Consider the following 16,354-nt stretch of genomic DNA (forward strand, 5'->3'; position numbering starts at 1 on the left):
CCTGAAGGGCCTTGTAGAGATCATTTGCATCAACCCTACAGCGCCAACTAGTGGCAATAGAAAGTCACTCGTTTTTCCAATACATGTCCAGTTCTTTTCAGGTTGGTCATTGTAATTTGAAGACCTATTGTAATACTTATTTACAGCCCATGTCCACGTGTCTCTGTCTGTTGCCGTGACGACCCTTTATTCGCCATTTAAAGGAAATATTTTTTTTCAAAGACTCAGGCAGCTTATATAGCCACAATATTTGGCACACTTCGTCGAATTGGCCCAGTTAGAAGATTAATTTTGGTTTTGAATAAGGGCTTGGCTGCACAGCTCAGTAGTGGCTCCTTTTTTGTAGTACTCTCTCCAATAGGGGTTTTTATCTCTTGGGTGTGGGAATGTAAATAGGCGACTTTCGAGCATGTTATGTTCTAATGAGATGATTAGAGAGGAGCATCTGCCAACACCCTGACCTGCACACAGTCCGAGTTGCGTGACGTCCGAGTTGCGCTAGATTGCGAGGGCCCGTTCAGTCCTGCTTGCAGGCCTAGTTATTATTATTATTCTTCTTTTTTCAGGGCAAATGAAAATGGCCAATTTGGAGGCCTGAACATGCACGAAAAGTCACCAAAATTTGCACAAACGTGCGGCTTTGCGTAAATTTCGATAATCTTGTGTCGTTTTGAAAAAATGTCAAAAAATGGCTCAGTGGCGCCCCCTTGACCCTTAAAATTTTCAAAAAGGCCTCTCCTCTCAGGTTTTCAACGTAGAGCAATGAAATTTGGGGAGTAGATACCTTATGCCTAACTGTTCAAAAAAGCCTCTTGCACCCATATTCCAAATCCAACAGGAAATCGGATATTTTGGATCAAATGTGAAATTTTTATCGGTTCACAGTTTGAGTTTACATTTGGAGGCCTGAACATGCACGAAAACTCACCAAAATTTGCACATACATGCAACTTTGCGTAAATTTTGATAATCTACAAAAAAATTTAACAAAATGGCTCAGTGGCGCCCCCTTGAAATTTTCAAAAAGGCCTTTCCTATTAGGTTTTTTCAACGTAGAATGATGAAATTTGGCGAGTCGATACATTGTGCAAAACTGCTCCAAAAAGTCTCTTGCACCCATATTCCAAACCCAACTGGAAGCCAGAAATTTTGGATCAAATGTGAAATTTTATCGATTTACATTTGAGACCTTGTCGCTGAAGAAAATAGTTGGATCGTCTTCAAAATTGGTCAGACTATTCAGGAGACATATGAGATCTTAAGTTTTCAAAATGGTGAGTTTTCACTCAAGGGTCTGACCTGGGCGTGGTCCCAAAGTCGGCCATTTTTGGGCAAAATACCAAATTCAGAAAATGATTAAAAACTCCGTGATACAACGTTCAATCTTTTTCATTTCTAGCATGTATATGAGATATCCCAGCCTGAACACGACTGCATTGAAATATTACCCATTAGGCCTGGCGCCCCCTAGTGGGAACAGGAAATGGCCTTCTTTACGAGACAGGCTCCTCCTCCAAGGGAAAAAAATCTATTGACCTCAAACCTGTTTCAGGGGAGCCTCAAGACATGTGTTCAGGTCCCTGATGAAAAATATTGAGGTTTCGTTGAAGCGGAGAGGTCCAAACTGGAAGTGAAAATGACCGTCAACAATTTGTCTCGCCAAAAATTTTGAACAGTCATAACTCGGCAGATATGCAACATATCTGCGCCAAACTTTCCGTGTTTGTTGAGAGTCATACCCTGAAGGTTCTTGTAGGGGTCATTTGCATCAACTCTACAGTGCCAACTAGTGGCGACAGAAAGAAGTTTTAAAAAAGGCCTTTCCTATTGGGTTTTTTCAACATAGAGCAAGGAAATTTGGGGAGTAGATACCTTATGCAAAACTGCTCCAAAAAGTCTCTTGCACCCATATTCCAAATCCAACAGGAAATCGGGTATTTTGGGTCGAATGTGAAATTTTCATGGGTTCACAGTAAGAGTTTACATTTGGAGGCTTGAATATGCATAAAAACTCACCAAAATTTGCACATACATGCGGCTTTGGATAACGTTCGATAATCTTGCAACGTTACGAAACAATTTAACAAAATGGCTCAGTGGCGCCCCCTTGAAATTTTCAAAAAGGCCTCTCCATTTAGGTTTTTCTAACATAGAGTGATGAAATTTGGAGAGTCAAAACTTTGTGCAAAACTGCTCCAAAAAGTCTCTTGCACACACATTCCAAATCCTACAGGAAATCGGGTATTTTGGATTGAATGTGAACTTTTTATCGATTTACAGTGTGCACATTTTACACCTTGGCACCTAGGGAATTAGTTTGATCATTCTCAAAATTGGTGAGACTGTTCATGAGGCATATGAAATCTTAAGTTATAAAAATGGTGTGTTTTCATTCACGGGCCTGACCTGGGCGGGGCGCCAAATTCTTCCATTTTTTCGCCAAAACACCGAATTCGGAAAATGACTGATAACTCCCTCATACAACGTTCAATCTATTTTAAATCTGGCATGTGTGTGAGGTATACCAGCCTGAGCAGGACTGGATTGAAAATTTACCATTTGTGCCTGGCGCCTCCTAGTGGGAACAGGAAATGCCCTTTTTTACGGGACACACTCCTCCTCTAAAGGGAAAAAATCAATCTACTTCAAACCTGCATAAGGGAAACCTTAAGACCTGTCTTCAGGTGCCTGATGAAAAATATTGAAGTTTCGTTGAAGCGGAGGGGTCCAAACAGGAAAGTGAAAATGACTGTCAACAATTTTTCTCTCCAAAAACTTTGAACAGTCATAACTCGGCAGATATACAAGATATCTGCGCCAAACTTCCCGTGCTTGTTGAGAGTCATACCCTGAAGGGCCTTGTAGGGGTCATTTGCATCAACCCTACAGCGCCAACTAGTGGCGATATAAAGTCACTCGTTTTTCCAAAACATGTCCAGTTCTTTTCATGTTGGTCATTGTAGTTTCAAGACCTATTAAAATACTTTTTTACGGCCCATGTCCACGTGTCTCTGTCTGTTGCCGTGACGACCCTTTGTTCGCCATTTAAAGGATTTTTTTTTTTTCAGAGACTCAGGGCGCTTATAGAGCCACAATAGTTGGCACACTTGGTCGAATTGGCCCAGTTAGAAGATTAATTTAGGTTTTGAATAAGGGCTTGGCTGCACAGCTCAGTAGTGGCTCCTTTTTTGTAGTACTCTCTCCAATAGGGGTTTTTATCTCTTGGGTGTGGGAATGTAAATAGGCGACTTTCGAGCATGTTAGGTTCTAATGAGATGATTAGAGAGGAGGATCTGCCACCACCCTGACCTGCACACAGTCCGAGTTGCGTGACGTCCGAGTTGCGCTAGATTGCGAGGGCCCGTTCAGTCCTGCTTGCAGGCCTAGTTATTATTAGGGCCCGAGCACTAAGCGTGCGAAGGCCCTATTGTTTTGCAAAGGATTATTTTTTTTTTAGGGCCCGAGCACTAAGCGTGCGAAGGCCCTATTGTTTTGCAAAGGATTATTTTTTTTTTTTTTATTTTATTTTTTTTTCAGGGCAAATGAAAACGGCCAATTTGGAGGCCTGAACATGCACGAAAAGTCACCAAAATTTGCACATACGTCCGGAAAATTGTAAATTTCGATAATTTTGCAACGTTGCAAAAAAATATAACAAAATGGCTCAGTGGCGCCCCCTTGAAATTTTAAAATTGGCCTATAACATTAGGGTCTGTCAGCGTAGAGCAATGAAATTTGGGGGGTCTATACCTTGTCCAAAACCGCTCCAAAAAAGCATTGACACGCATATTCCAAACCCAACAGGAAATCGGTTATTTTGGATCAAATATGAAATTTTTATCGATTTACAGGGTGCACATTTGAGACCTTTTCGCTGAGGGAGTTAGTTGGATCATCTTCAAAATTGGTGAGACTGTTCAGGAGACATATGAGATCTTAAGTTTCTAAAATGGTGTGTTTTCATTCACGGGTCTGACCTGGGCGTGGTGCCAAAGTCGGCCATTTTTTCGGCAAAACACCGAATTCAGTAAATGGCTAATAATTCCTTGACACAACTTTCAATCTTTTTCATATCTGCCATGTATATGCGGTATCCCACCCTTAACACGAGTGCATTGAAATATTACCCATTAGGTCTAGCGCCCCCTAGTGAGAACAGGAAATGCCTTTTTTTACGAGACAGGTTCCTCCTCCAAGGGAAAAAAATCTGTTGACCTCAAACCTGCATCAGGGGAGCCTTAAGACCTGTGTTCAGATGCCTGATGAAAAATATTGAGGTTTCGTTGAGGCGGAGGGGTCCAAACAGGAAAGTGAAAATGAACGTCAACAATTTGTCACGCAAAAAACTTTGAACAGTCATAACTCGGCAGATATACAACATATCTGCGCCAAACTTTCCCTGTTTGTTGAGAGTCATACCCTGAAGGTTCTTGTAGGGGTCATTTGCATCAACTCTACAGTGCCAACTAGTGGCGACAGAAAGAATTTTTAAAAAAGGCCTTTCCTATTGGGTTTTTTCAACATAGAGCAAGGAAATTTGGGGAGTACATACCTTATGCCTAACTGCTCAAAAAAGCCTCTTGCACCCATATTCCAAATCCAACAGAAAATCGGGTATTTTGGATCAAATGTGAAATTTCTGTCCATTTCTAGTACAGTTTACATTTGGAGGCCTGGACATGCACGAAAACTCACCAAATTTTGCACATACATGCGGCTTTGTGTGGATTTCGATAATCTTGCAACGTTACAAAAAAATGTAACAAAATGGCTCAGTGGCGCCCCCTTGAATTTTTCAAAAAGGCGTTTCCTATTAGGTTTTTTTAACGTAGAGCAATGAAATTTGGGGAGTCGATACCTTGTGCAAAACTGCTCCAAAAAGTCTCTTGCACCCATATTCCAAACCCAACAGGAAATCGGGTATTTTGGATCGAATGTGAAATTTTTATCAATTAACAGGGTGCACATTTGAGACCTTGTCACAGAGGGAATCAATTGGATCATCTTCAAAATTGGTTAGACAATTCAGGAGACCTATGAAATCTAAACTTTTCAAAATGGTGTGTTTTCATTCATGGGTCTGACTTGGGCGTGGTGCCAAAGTCGGCCATTTTTTCGGCAAAATGACAAATTCAGTAAAGGACTAATAGCTCCTTGAAACAACGTTCAATCTTTTTCATATCTGGCATGTATGTGCGGGATCCCACCCTGAACACGAGTGCATTGAAATATTACTCATTAGGCCTAGCGCCCCCTAGTGGGAACAGGAAATGCCTTTTTTACGAAACAGGCTCCTCCTCCAAGGAAAAAAAAATCTATTCACCTCAAACCTGCATCAGGGGAGCCTGAAGACATGTGTTCAGGTGCCTGATGAAAAATACTGAGGTTTGGTTGAAGCAGAAGGGTCCAACAGGAGAAGTAAAAATGACTGAAGCCATTTCGTCTCACCACAAGTTTTGAACAGTCATAACTTCTACAACATATCTGCGCCAAACATATCGTGCTTGTTGAGTCATAGTCTGAAGGGTCCTGTAGGGGTCATTTGCATCAACCCTACAGCGCCAACTAGTGGCAATAGAAAGTCACTCATTTTTTAAAATATATGTCCAGTTCTTTTCAGGTTGGTCATTGTAGTTTCAAGACCTTTTAAAATACTTATTTTACGGCCCATGTCCACATGTCTCTGTCTGTTGCTGTGATGACCCTTTATTCGCTCCTTTTTTGTAGTCCTCTGTCCAATAGGGGTTTTTATCTCTTAGGTGTGTGAATGTAAAGAGGCAACTTTCGCGCATGTTAGGTTCTAATGAGATGATTAGAGAGGACGATCTGCCACCACCCTGACCTGCACACTGTCCGAGTTGCATGACGTCCGAGTTGCGCTAGATTGCGAGGGCCCGTTCAGTCCTGCTTGCAGGCCTAGTTAGGGCCCGAGCACTGAGCGTGCGAAGGCCCTATTGTTTTGCAAAGGATTATTATTATTATTATTATTATTATTATTATTATTATTATTCTTTTTTCAGGGCAAATGAAAATGGCCAATTTGGAGGCCTGAACATGCACGAAAAGTCACCAAAATTTGCACATACGTGCGGCTTTGCGTAAAATTCGATAATCTTGTGTCGTTTTGAAAAAATGTCAAAAAATGGCTCAGTGGCGCCCCCTTGACCCTTAAAATTTTCAAAAAGGCCTCTCCTCTCAGGTTTTCAACGTAGAGCAATGAAATTTGGGGAGTAGATACCTTATGCCTAACTGTTCAAAAAAGCCTCTTGCACCCATATTCCAAATCCAACAGGAAATCGGATATTTTGGATCAAATGTGAAATTTTTATCGGTTCACAGTTGGAGTTTACATTTGGAGGCCTGAACATGCACGAAAACTCACCAAAATTTGCACATACATGTAACTTTGCGTAAATTTTGATAATCTACAAAAAAATTTAACAAAATGGCTCAGTGGCGCCCCCTTGAAATTTTCAAAAAGGCCTTTCCTATTAGGTTTTTTCAACGTAGAACAATGAAATTTGGCGAGTCGATACATTGTGCAAAACTGCTCCAAAAAGTCTCTTGCACCCATATTCCAAACCCAACAGGAAGCCGGAAATTTTGGATCAAATGTGAAATTTTATCGATTTACATTTGAGACCTTGTCGCTGAAGAAAATAGTTGGATCGTCTTCAAAATTGGTCAGACTATTCAGGAGACATATGAGATCTTAAGTTTTCAAAATGGTGAGTTTTCACTCAAGGGTCTGACCTGGGCGTGGTCCCAAAGTCGGCCATTTTTGGGCAAAATACCAAATTCAGAAAATGATTAAAAACTCCGTGATACAACGTTCAATCTTTTTCATTTCTAGCATGTATATGAGATATCCCAGCCTGAACACGACTGCATTGAAATATTACCCATTAGGCCTGGCGCCCCCTAGTGGGAACAGGAAATGGCCTTCTTTACGAGACAGGCTCCTCCTCCAAGGGAAAAAAATCTATTGACCTCAAACCTGTTTCAGGGGAGCCTCAAGACATGTGTTCAGGTCCCTGATGAAAAATATTGAGGTTTCGTTGAAGCGGAGAGGTCCAAACTGGAAGTGAAAATGACCGTCAACAATTTGTCTCGCCAAAAATTTTGAACAGTCATAACTCGGCAGATATGCAACATATCTGCGCCAAACTTTCCGTGTTTGTTGAGAGTCATACCCTGAAGGGTCTTGTAGGGGTCATTTGCATCAACTCTACAGTGCCAACTAGTGGCGACAGAAAGAAGTTTTAAAAAAGGCCTTTCCTATTGGGTTTTTTCAACATAGAGCAAGGAAATTTGGGGAGTAGATACCTTATGCAAAACTGCTCCAAAAAGTCTCTTGCACCCATATTCCAAATCCAACAGGAAATCGGGTATTTTGGATCGAATGTGAAATTTTCATGGGTTCACAGTAAGAGTTTACATTTGGAGGCTTGAATATGCATAAAAACTCACCAAAATTTGCACATACATGCGGCTTTGGATAACGTTCGATAATCTTGCAACGTTACGAAACAATTTAACAAAATGGCTCAGTGGCGCCCCCTTGAAATTTTCAAAAAGGCCTCTCCATTTAGGTTTTTCTAACATAGAGTGATGAAATTTGGAGAGTCAAAACTTTGTGCAAAACTGCTCCAAAAAGTCTCTTGCACACACATTCCAAATCCTACAGGAAATCGGGTATTTTGGATTGAATGTGAACTTTTTATCGATTTACAGTGTGCACATTTTACACCTTGGCACCTAGGGAATTAGTTTGATCATTCTCAAAATTGGTGAGACTGTTCATGAGGCATATGAAATCTTGAGTTATAAAAATGGTGTGTTTTCATTCACGGGCCTGACCTGGGCGGGGCGCCAAATTCTTCCATTTTTTCGGCAAAACACCGAATTCGGAAAATGACTGATAACTCCCTCATACAACCTTCAATCTATTTTAAATCTGGCATGTGTGTGAGGTATACCAGCCTGAGCAGGACTGGATTGAAAATTTACCATTTGTGCCTGGCGCCTCCTAGTGGGAACAGGAAATGCCCTTTTTTACGGGACACACTCCTCCTCTAAAGGGAAAAAATCAATCTACCTCAAACCTGTATAAGGGAAACCTTAAGACCTGTCTTCAGGTGCCTGATGAAAAATATTGAAGTTTCGTTGAAGCGGAGGGGTCCAAACAGGAAAGTGAAAATGACTGTCAACAATTTTTCTCTCCAAAAACTTTGAACAGTCATAACTCGGCAGATATACAAGATATCTGCGCCAAACTTCCCGTGCTTGTTGAGAGTCATACCCTGAAGGGCCTTGTAGGGGTCATTTGCATCAACCCTACAGCGCCAACTAGTGGCGATAGAAAGTCACTCGTTTTTCCAAAACATGTCCAGTTCTTTTCATGTTGGTCATTGTAGTTTCAAGACCTATTAAAATACTTTTTTACGGCCCATGTCCACGTGTCTCTGTCTGTTGCCGTGACGACCCTTTGTTCGCCATTTAAAGGAAATATTTTTTTTCAGAGACTCAGGGAGCTTATAGAGCCACAATAGTTGGCACACTTGGTCGAATTGGCCCAGTTAGAAGATTAATTTTGGTTTTGAATAAGGGCTTGGCTGCACAGCTCAGTAGTGGCTCCTTTTTTGTAGTACTCTCTCCAATAGGGGTTTTTATCTCTTGGGTGTGGGAATGTAAATAGGCGACTTTCGAGCATGTTAGGTTCTAATGAGATGATTAGAGAGGAGGATCTGCCACCACCCTGACCTGCACACAGTCCGAGTTGCGTGACGTCCGAGTTGCGCTAGATTGCGAGGGCCCGTTCAGTCCTGCTTGCAGGCCTAGTTATTATTATTATTATTCTTTTTTCAGGGCAAATGAAAATGGCCAATTTGGAGGCCTGAACATGCACGAAAAGTCACCAAAATTTGCACATACGTGCCGCTTCGCGTAAATTTCGATAATCTTGTGTCGTTTTGAAAAAATGTCAAAAAATGGCTCAGTGGCGCCCCCTTTACCCTTAAAATTTTCAAAAAGGCCTCTCCTCTCAGGTTTTCAACGTAGAGCAATGAAATTTGGGGAGTAGATACCTTATGCCTAACTGTTCAAAAAAGCTTCTTGCACCCATATTCCAAATCCAACAGGAAATCGGATATTTTGGATCAAATGTGAAATTTTTATCGGTTCACAGTTGGGGTTTACATTTGGAGGCCTGAACATGCACGAAAACTCACCAAAATTTGCACATACATGCAACTTTGCGTAAATTTTGATAATCTACAAAAAAATTTAACAAAATCGCTCAGTGGCGCCCCCTTGAAATTTTCAAAAAGGCCTTTCCTATTAGGTTTTTTCAACGTAGAACGATGAAATTTGGCGAGTCGATACATTGTGCAAAACTGCTCCAAAAAGTCTCTTGCACCCATATTCCAAATCCAACAGGAAGTCGGAAATTTTGGATCAAATGTGAAATTTTATCGATTTACATTTGAGACCTTGTCGCTGAAGAAAATAGTTGGATCGTCTTCAAAATTGGTCAGAGTATTCAGGAGACATATGAGATCTTAAGTTTTCAAAATGGTGTGTTTTCACTCAAGGGTCGGGCCTGGGCGTGGTCCCAAAGTCGGCCATTTTTGGGCAAAATACCAAATTCAGAAAATGATTAAAAACTCCGTGATACAACGTTCAATCTTTTTCATTTCTAGCATGTATATGAGATATCCCAGCCTGAACACGACTGCATTGAAATATTACCCATTAGGCCTGGCGCCCCCTAGTGGGAACAGGAAATGGCCTTCTTTACGAGACAGGCTCCTCCTCCAAGGGAAAAAAATCTATTGACCTCAAACCTGTTTCAGGGGAGCCTCAAGACATGTGTTCAGGTCCCTGATAAAAAATATTGAGGTTTCGTTGAAGCGGAGAGGTCCAAACTGGAAGTGAAAATGACCGTCAACAATTTGTCTCGCCAAAAATTTTGAACAGTCATAACTCGGCAGATATGCAACATATCTGCGCCAAACTTTCCGTGTTTGTTGAGAGTCATACCCTGAAGGTTCTTGTAGGGGTCATTTGCATCAACTCTACAGTGCCAACTAGTGGCGAAAGAAAGAAGTTTTAAAAAAGGCCTTTCCTATTGGGTTTTTTCAACATAGAGCAAGGAAATTTGGGGAGTAGATACCTTATGCAAAACTGCTCCAAAAAGTCTCTTGCACCCATATTCCAAATCCAACAGGAAATTGGGTATTTTGGATCGAATGTGAAATTTTCATGGGTTCACAGTAAGAGTTTACATTTGGAGGCTTGAATATGCATAAAAACTCACCAAAATTTGCACATACATGCGGCTTTGGATAACGTTCGATAATCTTGCAACGTTACGAAACAATTTAACAAAATGGCTCAGTGGCGCCCCCTTGAAATTTTCAAAAAGGCCTCTCCATTTAGGTTTTTCTAACATAGAGTGATGAAATTTGGAGAGTCAAAACTTTGTGCAAAACTGCTCCAAAAAGTCTCTTGCACACACATTCCAAATCCTACAGGAAATCGGGTATTTTGGATTGAATGTGAAATTTTTATCGATTTACAGTGTGCACATTTTACACCTTGGCACCTAGGGAATTAGTTTGATCATTCTCAAAATTGGCGAGCCTGTTCATGAGGCATATGAAATCTTAAGTTATAAAAATGGTGTGTTTTCATTCACGGGCCTGACCTGGGCGGGGTGCCAAAGTCGGCCATTTTTTCGCCAAAACACCGAATTCGGAAAATGACTGATAACTCCCTCATACAACGTTCAATCTATTTTAAATCTGGCATGTGTGTGAGGTATACTAGCCTGAGCAGGACTGGATTGAAAATTTACCATTTGTGCCTGGCGCCTCCTAGTGGGAACAGGAAATGCCCTTTTTTACGGGACACACTCCTCCTCTAAAGGGAAAAAATCAATCTACCTCAAACCTGCAAAAGGGAAGCCTTAAGACCTGTGTTCAGGTGCCTGATGAAAAATATTGAAGTTTCGTTGAAGCGGAGGGGTCCAAACAGGAAAGTGAAAATGACTGTCAACAATTTTTCTCTCCAAAAACTTTGAACAGTCATAACTCGGCAGATATACAACATATCTGCGCCAAACTTCCCGTGCTTGTTGAGAGTCATACCCTGAAGGGCCTTGTAGGGGTCATTTGCATCAACCCTACAGCGCCAACTAGTGGCAATAGAAAGTCACTCGTTTTTCCAATACATGTCCAGTTCTTTTCAGGTTGGTCATTGTAGTTTCAAGACCTATTAAAATACTTATTTACGGCCCATGTCCACGTGTCTCTGTCTGTTGCCGTGACGACCCTTTGTTCGCCATTTAAAGGAAATATTTTTTTTCAGAGACTCAGGCAGCTTATAGAGCCACAATAGTTGGCACACTTGGTCGAATTGGCCCAGTTAGAAGATTAATTTTAGTTTTGAATAAGGGCTTGGCTGCACAGCTCAGTAGTGGCTCCTTTTTTGTAGTACTTTCTCCAATAGGGGTTTTTATCTCTTGGGTGTGGGAATGTAAATAGGCGACTTTCGAGCATGTTAGGTTCTAATGAGATGATTAGAGAGGAGGATCTGCCACCGCCTTGACCTGCACACAGTCCGAGTTGCGTGACGTCCGAGTTGCGCTAGATCGCGAGGGCCCGTTCAGTCCTGCTTGCAGGCCTAGTTTCCCATGAATTCTGATTTCAAACTTTATTTTAAAAAATATAAATAACCAGAGGAGCACTCTGAGAGCGAAGACTCCACCAAAGCTGCCAAATTCAATGTGTTCCTTTGATATTCGACCTGAAAATTTAATCAGCTCTTCTGTTTTATATTACAAACATGTCTTGCAAGTTTCATAATAATCAGTTTCTTTGTTCTTGAGTTACCTTGAAAACAAACATACAAACACTAGACAGACAGACGGAACCGAATATATAACGTATGCTTCCGTAGGCTACTAGCTGAGGTGTAACTCTAATAAAATGATGAAGGGATTTTACATTTACAGTATGAATCTCAATCATAGCGTCCCTCTAAGGCAAACCAAAATGTTTCGTTATTTTTCATATCATACGAACAAAAACATCCAAATTAGAGATAGACCGATTATCGGCCGGGCCAATTATCAGCACCGATATTTGGAAATTTGACATATATCAGTATCGACCTTTTTTTTTTTTTTTTTAAATCCGACTACCTGATATGAAAAAAAAACTATTTAAAACTGGGTTATTTCGGTTTAGCTGCAGCCGCGCCTCTCTGTCCTGCCTGCTGTCTCCTGCACTAGAATTTACCCTATCCACTGATTGGTTAAATGGTCAAGGTAAATTAAATTACACTTGTATTGTACCTCAGGCACTTCTGGGGCTATTATTTTCTATTTGTGTGACTCCTGCTTTATGCATTTCAATGAAGTTCAGTGTTGGCATTATTCAATTTTTTACGCCACTTTTTACACTTTTACTGCAAAATAAATATCAGCTCCAAAAAACGGTTATCGGCCCCTCCAACTACTAATAATCGGTATTGGTCCTGAAAAACCCATAGCAGTCTATCTCTAATCTACTGGTCCTTCTCAAAAAATTAGCATATTGTCATAAAGTTAATTATTTTCTGTAATGTACTGATAAACATTAGACTTTCATATATTTTAGATTCATTACACACAACTGAAGTAGTTCAAGCCTTTTATTGCTTTAATATTGATGATTTTGGCAAAAAAGTCAAGAAAAAACAAAAATCCCTATTTCAAAAAATTAGCATATCATCAAAATGTACTCTAAAGAAGCTACTAACCTAATCATCTGAATCAATGAATTAACGCGAAAAGATTCCTGAGGCTTTTAAAAACTCCCAGCCTGGTTCATTACTCAAAACTGCAATCATGGGCAAGACTGCCGAGCTGACTGCTGTCCAGAAGGGCATCATTGACACCCTTAAGCAAGAGGCTAAGACACAGAAATTTCTGAGCGAATAGGCTGTTCCCAGAGTGCTGTATCAAAGAACCTCAGTGGGAAGTCTGTGGGAAGGAAAAAGTGTGGCAGGAAACGCTGCACAACCAGAAGAGGTGACCGTACCCTGAGAGAGATTGTGGAGAAGGGCCGATTCCAGACCTTGGAGGACCTGCAGAAACAGTGGACTGAGTCTGGAGTAGAAACATCCAGAGCCACCGTGTATAGACGTGTGCTGGAAATGGGCTACAGGTGCCGCATTCCCCAGGTTTTTTTTTTTTTTGATGAAAGCAAATTTTGTATGTCATTCAGAAATCACGATGCCAGAGTTTGGAGGAGGACTGAGGAGAAGGAAATGCCAAAATGCCTGAAGTCCAATGTCAAGTACCCACAGTCAGTGATGGTCCGGGGTGCCATGACAGCTGCTTGTGTTGGTCTACTGTGTTTTATCAAGGGCAGGGTAAATGCAGCTAGCTATCAGGAGATTTTGGAGCACTTCATGCTTCCACCTGCTGAAAAGCTTTATGGAGATGAAGATTTCATTTTTCAGCACAACCTGGCACCTGCTCACAGCGCCAAAACCACTGGTAAATGGTTTACTGACCATGGCATTACTGTGCACAACTGGCCTGCCAACTCTCCTGACCTGAACCCCATAGAGAATCTGTGGGATATTGTGAAGAGGAAGTTGAGAGACACCAGACCCAACACTGTGGATGAGTTTAAGACTGCTATCGAAGCATCCATAGCCGATATAATTAATTGAAGATTGACTTTTTTGTATTGGTCGGATGAAATATGCTAATTTTTTGAGATAGGGATTTTTGTTTTTTCTTGTTTGCCAAAATCATCAATATTAAAACAATAAAAGGCTTGAACTACTTCAGTTGTGTGTAATGAATCTAAAATATATAAAAGTCTAATGTTTATCAGTACATTATAAAAAATAATGAACTTTATCACAATATGCTAATTTTTTTAGAAGGACTAGTATATGCAACTGTTTTTGAGTGTAGGACGTACTGGTCTGGGCTTTAGCAACAACATGCTCTGCTCGGGGTCAAATCCTCGTAGTCGGATCTGTGACTCAACAGCGTACTGGAAAAGGATAGTTAATTGTTAAAGGAAGCATTTGGGTAACATAGACATTATTCAAAGTCAACATCTGGCTGCAGACTAGTAACAAACAAATTCACTCACGTGATCCGAAGGGAAGGCTTTGTCTTCCAGAACTATCTTGTGCCGCGTAGCTGTAGGTTGGTAGAATGATAGCTATCAAAATAAATCCAGATGTTACAGAGGAACTGTCTTGTTTTTACATCAGTGACTTCATGTAGTCTCGCACCATTAGCAGGTGTAAATTGACGGTCAGTCCGTTCATCAGTGCCACCTCTTCCGGTTTCGCTCCTGAAATAAACACAACTGTTTTAAAGGTGGAACATCTTCAACGAACAAAAGTGTTCCTTGATGCAACCTGTGCTGCTTACCATCAACAAACAAAAACAGTTCACTTGCCTTTATTCAACTTTTGAGGATTACCATGAGACATAGTAGTGACAGTCATATAAAATTTGTCCTCGGCAAAAAAAAAAACTAATACTAGCGCCATACTGATGAGCTGAGGAGTTAAGCCATATCAATAAAGGGTAGGCCTTTGTGTCATGTTTTTAGGAGTGTCATAGTGGTCATTAAAACCTCATCAAAATACACATTACAACCACTGTGTTGTGTTACCAACTACTCTTCCCATGAGCTCCTCCAAGTTGTTCTCAGCCCAGGCCCAAGGTCGTGACCCCTCCATATGGCCGTGCACACCCCTGAAAATCACACACACATTTTGTCGAACAAAGATCTAATGTTTTTCATTATTGTAGCATAATTTAGTTGAAATACATTTTAGCCCACTTTTCCAGCTCCTCCTCCAGGTACTTCTTGGCCATTTTGGGCTGCAGACCCAGCGAGTTACCCACCAAATAGATGCTGTCTTTGGTGCCATCGACCAGCGACAGATCCGCTGTGGGTCAAACCAACATCATAATACCGACACGCTCCAATATTTTTTAAGTTTTACATTATAGTGCATTCTCCAAGCTACTGTCCGCTGAGATATTGTATGTAAAGTATGTCTGCAATAAAAATGAAAATCTTGAGGACACATTTTAAAAAGTTATACTATTAAATACAAAAAAGCACAAACTCACAGGGAGGTAGATCTGCTATTTTAGGCACCAAAAAGTTCTCCCTGAGGTGTCTTAACTCATCATAGTCGTCCAAGAAAGTGGCCACCTGCTCAGAGGTTGTAGGGCAACCGAGCGAGGCGGCGACTTGCTCCACAGTTTCTTTTGCAGTCATTCCAGTAAACTTGTCCATCGCTGCTTCTCTGTGAATCCGCACAAATAAGCACACACTTACATAGTAGATTGCAACACATTTTTGTCACATTCCAGAATGGATTCAATCAGTAAACACTGCAGTCCACCATTGTTTATTAGAAAATAAAAATGGTACCACATAAGACCTGCTATGCACATCACCAAAAAATCCAGCTGTGGCCATTCACAGCTGTGTCTTGACACTCAGTGATACATGCGGCATGGAGTTTTAAGTTCGAAACAAGGTAAGTACGTGATAATATACCGTTAAAGTCATAGCGTCTGTAATTCTGCTCTCGCATGCTCTCACGTCCAGATAGGGTTTTGCTGTTTAAAAAACAATTTCTTTTTAAAATGCCCTCCTGTTCAAAATTTGTCTTCCCCCAGTAAATTGAGATTTTAAGCTTTCCAATGATGTATCACACATGCATATCGGACAATTTTGGTGTCTCAGAGCGGAACTTCAAGTCACCTGAGTGTTTTGCGCCATATATAGTTTTTAAATGTATATTTACCTGAGTTTTTGAACACCCATAGGTCAAAAATACTAGTGGTGTATTCAGCATATATTTGCCTTTGACCTAACCAAAGCACAATCAATCAGTCAATGTCATTGACGGTGTGTTCCCCTGGACAACGAGCACTAAACTAAAACAAACATAAACCCAACAGGTATTGTGCTTTGTCCGCAGATAAAACATTTGGTGCAATAGGAGAGGAGACTCTTGTGGTCTTGGTCCATGAAAAAACTTTGTTGAGCTGGTCATTATAGGACAGCAAGCCTATCAATAACCAAAGGGCCTCTCAATAACTTGTAAACATAACACTGTGAAATGCAAACATTTGCTAATTTCACAGTAAGGTTCATCACTCAATGATGGAAAAATACGGCCTCTAGAACAGTAACAAAACTACTGGCAAAACAGGAGTGGAAACAAACGCAAACATCCCAGTCCACCGACACTGTGCCAAAAAATATTATATATCATAGGTCGGGAACCTATGGCTCGCAAGCCAGATCTG

The 16,354-nt window shown here is 40.9% G+C and overlaps 1 protein-coding gene across 2 annotated transcripts in view; it reads right to left on the bottom strand.

Annotated features, from left to right (window-relative positions):
* The window catches only part of kynu (kynureninase), a 36,559-nt gene that overhangs the window by 14,003 nt on the left and 6,202 nt on the right, over positions 1 to 16,354 (bottom strand). For both annotated transcript variants that reach the window (XM_057857493.1, XM_057857502.1), the window contains exons 2-7: positions 15,161 to 15,339; positions 14,853 to 14,973; positions 14,694 to 14,776; positions 14,305 to 14,366; positions 14,160 to 14,231; positions 13,983 to 14,057 (exon numbers count right to left, since the gene is read on the bottom strand). In XM_057857493.1, coding sequence (XP_057713476.1) covers positions 13,983 to 14,057; positions 14,160 to 14,231; positions 14,305 to 14,366; positions 14,694 to 14,776; positions 14,853 to 14,973; positions 15,161 to 15,329 — 582 coding nt within the window. In that variant the 5' untranslated portion in view covers positions 15,330 to 15,339. The remainder of the gene's footprint in view (positions 1 to 13,982; positions 14,058 to 14,159; positions 14,232 to 14,304; positions 14,367 to 14,693; positions 14,777 to 14,852; positions 14,974 to 15,160; positions 15,340 to 16,354) is intronic.

The sequence above is a fragment of the Corythoichthys intestinalis genome, chromosome 2 (assembly GCF_030265065.1).
Source record: "Corythoichthys intestinalis isolate RoL2023-P3 chromosome 2, ASM3026506v1, whole genome shotgun sequence".
NCBI classification, from domain to species: Eukaryota; Metazoa; Chordata; class Actinopteri; order Syngnathiformes; family Syngnathidae; genus Corythoichthys; species Corythoichthys intestinalis.